Here is a 7,893-nt window from a genome sequence, read left to right as displayed (position 1 = left end):
GATTCCAAATTACATCACAACACTTGTTGTTAGTAACGTAATCCATTACATTACTTTTTGATTACTTTTAGACCTAACTCATTTATCACATTGATTTAAATATGGTAATCTTGTACAATATTGATATAAGCTAATTAGGGAGAATTGATTTTGAATAATTTATTGAATTTGCGTGAATAATATCATGTAATCAATATTAGGAGTAGTTTAAAATGTAATTTTCAAGTAGTTAATTTTTGGATTTTTATTTATATTTTTTTTTTACTGCAGTCACGTTTGTAATATATATTATATTCTCATTCTATGTCTTGCTCCTTGCCTAAAAAAAAGTTTAGTTCTTTCTTACCAAAATATCCTTCAACTGTTTGATTCTTGGTATAAATAAATTATCTTAATTATCCTAATATCTTAATTAATTTATAATCTGAAAGCATGGTCAACTATATTGTATATTATATATATATATATATATTGTTCTTTAAAAGGAACACATCTGGTTTGGTGATTGGGTGATTGAGCATTATTGATGGGGCCATGGGTGTACGCAAAAAAAAGGTTGGTAAACATGTTCTGGGACATGAAGGTCCCTTTGTATACCATTATTTCCCATTAATTCTCCCAGCCATCATCTTTCAACAGTACATGCTAATTTCCCTCCACACCTGAACCTATGAAATCAATCTCAACCTTTTTGTAATCAATACTATCCCTCCCAAGGGCCCCTCCTGTAATAGATAGCTACCACATGTAGGACTGGCTTTTGTGCATGTTTATGGGCACTCAGGATGGGGTGCTGGGGTGGCTCTTGTGACAAGGGAGGGAGCTTCTCGGTGGGGCTTAGGCTCCAGATGCAGGCTACCCAATAAAGCAGTGGGATGCCAAGCTGAAAGACAGAGCTTTGGGAGGGACCCTTTGACCCCATTATTATGGCTTGAATTAGGGGTAGTGGAAGCTGCCCACACCCGGCTGCAGAGCTCTGGCCATCCCAAGGACATTCCATTGATCTACGTGAGGAAAAAGCCAGAAAGGGGGTTGGGTGAGGGCAGAGGCTCAGCAAAACCAAGCAAAGAAAGGAAGGGTCATGTCACATGGTGGAAATGACCACAGGCAATGTGGATAAGGGTTGTGTGTACGTGTGATTGTGGATCTGTGTAATGAAGCCCAGGAAGAAGCTAGTCCTTTTAACTGTCACTCATAATCAACATGTAATGAAGGATTTTGTTAAACTCTTATTATGGTGCTCCCAGGTATCAGGGACTATTTCTACAGTTAAAAAAAATAGTAATAACCTGGATGGAGAACAATCACAAACGTATATATTTTTAAATATATAACTTTATGTAAACATTAACAAACCGTTCTGAGAATGTATTTTTTTAACTGGCATGTGCCTGAAGGAAACTCTCTGTATGTGATTTGTCCATTTTTGATTGACTTTTTGTGCTTAAACCTCAAAAATGCAATTGATAGGTTGGTTATCAGCAGGGGTTTCCTGCAGGCCTGTCTTAATCGCAGGATTACATTTATATCCACTTACTGAACAAAGACTCTTGCCCTGTCATACCCTGTCGTATCACTTTTGAACTGACTAATTGATAATTAGTCTTGCTTTGCTTGTGAACATCTTTAAGGTAGCTTTCACTTTAATTGCAATGCAATACACACTGCTGAAAATACATGGAATGTTGGCAGAGACAAATACATTATTGCATATATTAATCTATTTCATTCATGTGACTTTTTCACCCATCCAATCATTTTGTAGAATAAAGTAATAGCACTGAATACAAAACCACAATCACCTTACAGAACAAACCCTATACCTGTCTAACATTCATTGACATTTTAGGGTCAAGGTTAGGGTCAAAAGTTTGGAATAATGAAGATTTTGTTGTTGCTGTTGTCTTATATTTGTGTGAATGGATATATTTTTCATGGTCTGACAGTGGCTCAGGAGGGCAAATTGGATCTTTTAGTTCGTGGTGTAAGATGCATTAACAAAACAGGGCCAAATGCCTGTAGAAACACCATTTAATGGCTATTGCTTTTATTTATTTACTTACGCTGTGTAACTATTTATTCTATATAACGCTAGGTAATTATCTGTTCACATCTCCAAAAACAATGGCTGATTAGTAGATATTCAAGTATTTTCATTATAATGATAATTTATATAGACTTCAGGCTGGGTTTTTGAAGTACAGTATCATGAGTAAAACGAGAAGAAAACAGAAAATCCAAATATGTCTGACTGGTCTGTGACCTGCTTGCTGATAGCCTCTGTCTCCATCCTGTGTGAGTAAATCTGTCTAAAAGCAGACAGTAGAGGGGGGCAGAGCATGAACAGACTCTCAGGTGATGTTTGAAAGGGCTGAGATTATGCGCAAAAATGCGAGGGTGCCTGCAAGTTCAGCTTCGAGATGCATATGACGAAATCTGCACGACCAAGTCAAAGTTTGACATGAGATTTAAAAAAAAAAGTTTCTTTAAAAGAGTCTCTTGTGTTCAAGTCTGTTCAAGTGTTCAAGTCTGCATTTATTTGATGAAAAACACATGGATCCTCCAGTAGCCTACAAATGTAGGAAAACTACTATAATATCAGTATTATACAGATTCATATATGACACAAATGAATTATTATCATTGTATTATAATTTATTCATTCATTCCTATTAAGAGTGTAAAACTCATGGACTCTTGTAAACATTGTAATCTAAACAGGTACATATTAGCAGTGTATACAACAGTGACTGGTGCATTTGAACCATTGTTTACATTGTTTTGTGGCTACAGAGTTTTGATATTTATCGTATGTACAGATATCAGAGTATAAACCTTTGAAACACAACAGCAGCAGACAACATGGATACACTGTACACTACATCTTAAAACAGATTATATATAGCATTTTGGACTGCTAATGTACAAACACTACACTGGAAGAGAAGACTTTCAGATTTTCTGAATCTGTTCACTTTTCCGATTCTTAATACTTCTATACTGTAAATTCTATACTAAATGTGTATTTAAAAACCCAAAGTTGCATATTACCAAAACATGATTATAATGACTGCATTATAAATCTATGTTATGTTCAACTAGCAACTGATCATTTTAAGGCAAAAAATTGCCTTTTTCAGAATTGTGAAGATGATACTTAAAAAAAAAAAACAAAAAAAAAAAAACAATCATGACACTGAAGTGTTATGCTCATGTGAAATGGAAATAAACAAAAAACATTGTGCTTAGTTATAACATGCATCACACGACTGGGGCCCACTGCCTCAAAAGCACAACACTAGATCCTCAGTGCATGTATAATGCCTATACACTAGACCAAATCTCAAAATCTTCAAAAACTTGTGACTATGTGCCTGAGAGGCACAGTAATAAAGTCCAGATAGATTTCAATCTGTTTCAGCCCTTCCAGTCCCATGGAATACACAGATCCCCATCCCGCATGACTGAACAGAAGTGAGAGATGTAGAGATGAAGGCCCTGCATCTGTGGGGATCTTTCCTCCATCAGACGCCTGCAGCAGGGGATCATCTGACTGCTGGACACACTGGGCTCTTTAGACAGACCTACAGGCAAATCAAACGAGGTCTTCTTCCTCTTCCTCAAACCTGTATAGAAGGGAATAAACAGTCACTATATCAGAAAAAAAATAATAGCAGCCAGAGACACTTGACAAGACATTTCAAGACACAATCTCTATAGAAGAGACAGATTTTCTGATTAGGTAACTACTGATTTAATAATTTTTTGAAATAAATTTTTATCTGTGGAAAAAAAAATGAAATATAGTGTACATGATTTTCAACATAGAACTGAGATTTTCCTCATTGTTATCATTACAGATAACAATAATTTATCAAATAAATAAATAAATGAAAATAATATATATAATAAAATAAAATGAAACATACTGATCCCAATTTTTTTTTTTTTTTTTTTACGTTTGCTAAATTAAGCTAAATTATGGAGAGAGAAAACACACACACACACACACACACACACACATATATATATATATATATATAAACCCTGTTGCAATACTTTTAATTTCTTTATTGTGTTTTTTTTTTCTTAAGTGTAAATAAAAAATATTGGTCATTTTAAGAATATACGATTACATTTTATTTCAAGGTGTCCTTGCTACAGTGTAATTATACATTTAAGTAGAGAGTAATGTTTAATTGACTACATATACTTACGAAATGGTCAGAGTTTAGCTTAGGGCTACTTGCATGTAATTATACATAATTTACTTTTATTATAATAGTAAGTACATGTAACTTGTGTAACAAGGACACCTTAAAATAAAGTGTTACCTTGTACACTGATAAATCATGCACAATAAGAAAAGATAAATGGTCATTTGTGATGTCATGTGAATGTGCAGTGATAGGTCAAGCCCTCACTTGTCTCTGTGTTGCATGCGTCTCCGGGCCTCCTGGGCCTGCCTCTGGAGGAAGTTCTGCAGCTGGAGGGTGTCACACATGGTGAGGATGATGAAGTGGCCCTTCTCATGCAGGCAGGGGGTGGAGCGGTCACTATGGCAACGGAACAGAATAGAAAAACAATGATTGACGGGACATTAAGAAGCACAAAGACTTCTAAGTGAACAGTGAGGATATATCAGTCAGAAATGAATAGAACACAGGGAACCATTGGAATAACACTAAACCATTCATATACAATCTGTTGTTAACAGGCCAGTATGGTCTCTCTTCGGTTTCATTTTTATGTTTATCTTGTCCTTTTAGTAGAATTACTATTCTTTACATTTTCCACAGCTATCCATTTAAAGATACAGTACATAATTTATTGTAACTTCACTTGCTGTTACATCAAGATAACTACAATGATACTATATCTGTATCCACAACAATGGATAGAATGGTTTGTTTGTTGTAAGCAAATATTACAGTTATTTTGTATTTCATTTTGCTGATGCAGCAAAAGAAAATAATTAAAGCAAACAAACTGTTATTCAGATTTTATTTTGAAGTGACATCAATGGAGAACATGCTTTTGTTCCCATAGTGTTACAGTTATGTCAGTTAGATTTTCTCCATAACATTTTGATTGGACATTATTGCCTAATATAACTTTTAAATATTTTATATCTAATAATTTTTCGTTAAAACACTTAAAGAAAATAATTAATTAATCAAAATGATAGTAAAGACATTTATAATGTCAATTTATATGATGAAAAAATATATAATTGTTTCCACAAATATATGAAGCAGCACAGTTGTTTGATAACATAATGATAATACATTTTTATTGAGCACCAAATCAGTATACTAAGATTTCTAAAGGACTATGTGACACAGAAGACTGATGCTGATAATTCAGCTTTACCATCACAGAAAACATTCAAATAGAACTCCATTATGAACTGAAATAATATTTCACAATAATACTGTACTTTTTGTCAAATAAATGCAGCCTTGCTGAGCACAGAAGACATATTTCAAAAACATAAAAAAAAATAATCTCACCTGCTCTAAAGTTTTGAACTATAGGGAATATTATAAAAACACTAAATTATTATAATATTTTATCTTCTTTAAATTATAAGAAAAGAAAAGTTGTTTCAGAGAATGAAAGGTATTGCTGAGACTCAATTTCTGAGGACCTTGCCTCACATAGATGAAGGTCGTAAACACAGAAAACATGCACAGAGACAAATGGCTGGAATTGAAGCATGCAAGTATTTACTTTTCCAAGCTCATTGTGAGGCCTTGCATGCTGTGGGGGTGCAGAGAGAGGCGCTGAGACAACAGTCTCTTGTGGAAAGTGTTGAGGGTGCTGTAGTGTTCCTCCAGAGGCACAGCTGGACCCATCCGCTCGATGTGGATCACCTGAATCCCTCCCGACAGGTGACTGATGCACTCTTTCAGCCAGTCCGACTGCTGGAACAGGCTTTGGTAACTCAGCAATCTTTCAAAGAGCTCAGCATACACATGGACAGACACAAACACATGCGTCTTAGTCAGCAAAAATGTTTATTTTTTAAGCTAAGAATAATATAAGAATGGTTTAATAGATGAGCTGTACCTTTGTCCATTGATGGTGGACATCTATTGTTCCTAACATAACATGCCCTGAGGCATTCATCCCTGACTGGTCAGTAAAAACTATTGTGTGTCCTATGTTTTGGAAAAGAAACAATAAATTAAGCAAATATTTGTGCAAACTGAACACTTGTGCCATCTAATTCCATCTCATTTCCATGGTTACCTCTCAGGATGTGCAGGGCCTCAGGGCTCTGTGTGAAGAGATGACCCAGACTCTGCAGCTGACTGCATTTGTGTGCAAATCCCCATTTGCGCTGCCATCTACAGGACAGAGAACCACATGATCAAAGTGAACATACTGACAACAGGATAAGAACTCAATACTCTGTCCAACAGTTTTACACATGGAGACAGAAGTTTAAAAGTATGGGATAGGTATTTTTAAAATGTAATTTCTACATGTAAAAGCTGGATTTTCAGCATAATTACCACAGTCTTCAGTGTCACGTGATTCAGAAATCATTCTTATATCGTGATATAGTGCTCAAGTAACATTTTTTATCATCTTCAATGTTGCAGTTGTACTGCTTAATACTTTTTTGAAAAACATTAAAACATTTTTTTTTTCAGTATTCTATGATGAAAACAAACGTTGTAAAGATCAGAATGCATTTGAAATAGATTTTTTTTTCTGTAACATTATAAACTGTCACATTTGATCAGTTTAATGTGTCATTGCTTAACAGAATAAAAAAACTACCCCAATTCTAAATTTCAAGGCTTGGCCTTGGGCCAATTTTACTTGTCCTCAGCACATACTTTTTACATTTCCATAATAATAGTGTTAAATCCTTTTTATAATAAATCTGAAGTAAAAAAAAAAAATATGAAGTAACCTTTAATCAAATTTGTTCCATTTGTAATTAATGTAGTTTGGCATTTTTTTTTTATTTTTTTTTTTTACTTAATGTTCTGTGAACAGTTGGAAGTTTAATTTCAGAATCCAATTTTTCCAAATTATAAAAATTTAACATTTCACAAAACAAACTAACACCACACCAAATACAATCAAAATGTCAAAGTAAGATTTAGCAGACCATAAGAGCATATAGTTTGAGTAACAGCTGACCTGATATCCAACAAACCAAGTTTCTGAATCAGCTCCCTTTTGAGCCTTTTCAGTTCCTCGCAGCATGGAACACAGGCATTCTGTTTTTTGGTGGCTTCTGGCTGATTGTTTCTTAGCCATAAACTGAATATAAAGACAAACAAAAACCAAAACAATGATTAAGATCTGACAAGAAGTTAAATGAAACATTATATTACATAGAATCATTAAAGAACAGTGCCAATGAAATATACCTGATGTAATATACCTTTGTTCATATACTACATATAGTATTGTCTTTCACATTTATTCTATATTAAGTCTTCAAAACCCTTTCTAAAGATGTTATAAAGTTCTTCCACTCAAATGGATCAGGCAGTACACAGCAGTCAGGTTAAGGTTTAGCCAATTCCAATATCAACACGCCAGACAAAACTACAGCAAACAATGATCAAGCTCAGGTTTAACACTGTAAAGTTTTAATGGAAAAGTTTATTTACCCTTTCTTGAATCTAAACACTAAATACATATATATATATATATATATATATATATATATATATATATATATATATAGTGACATACTATATTTATGTTAGTGCTGGGCAACGATTAAAATTTGCAATCGCAATTAATGAATTATTTAAAGGTAGGCCTACTGTGTCTCGATCATTAGCAGTGCCCATAAACTCCGATAGAGGGCACTCCATTCAGGACAATGGCATTTTTATTTCCATCCCCTTTTTCTAACTC

The 7,893-nt window shown here is 34.2% G+C and overlaps 1 protein-coding gene across 1 annotated transcript; it reads right to left on the bottom strand.

Annotated features, from left to right (window-relative positions):
- Positions 1 to 3,175: 3,175 nt before the first annotated feature.
- On the bottom strand, positions 3,176 to 7,310 carry LOC113116775 (T-cell activation inhibitor, mitochondrial-like; the record flags this gene model as incomplete). The annotated part of the gene is made up of 6 exons (XM_026285103.1): positions 3,176 to 3,643; positions 4,425 to 4,556; positions 5,734 to 5,966; positions 6,073 to 6,164; positions 6,256 to 6,353; positions 7,162 to 7,310. Coding segments are annotated over 6 exons (930 nt in total), but the record flags the coding sequence as incomplete, so codon positions are not given.
- Positions 7,311 to 7,893: the final 583 nt, after the last annotated feature.

The sequence above is a fragment of the Carassius auratus genome, chromosome 16 (genome assembly GCF_003368295.1).
Source record: "Carassius auratus strain Wakin chromosome 16, ASM336829v1, whole genome shotgun sequence".
NCBI lineage: Eukaryota > Metazoa > Chordata > Actinopteri > Cypriniformes > Cyprinidae > Carassius > Carassius auratus.
Note: the sequence above shows the minus strand (reverse complement) of the source record. Positions and strands in the feature narration are given on the sequence as shown.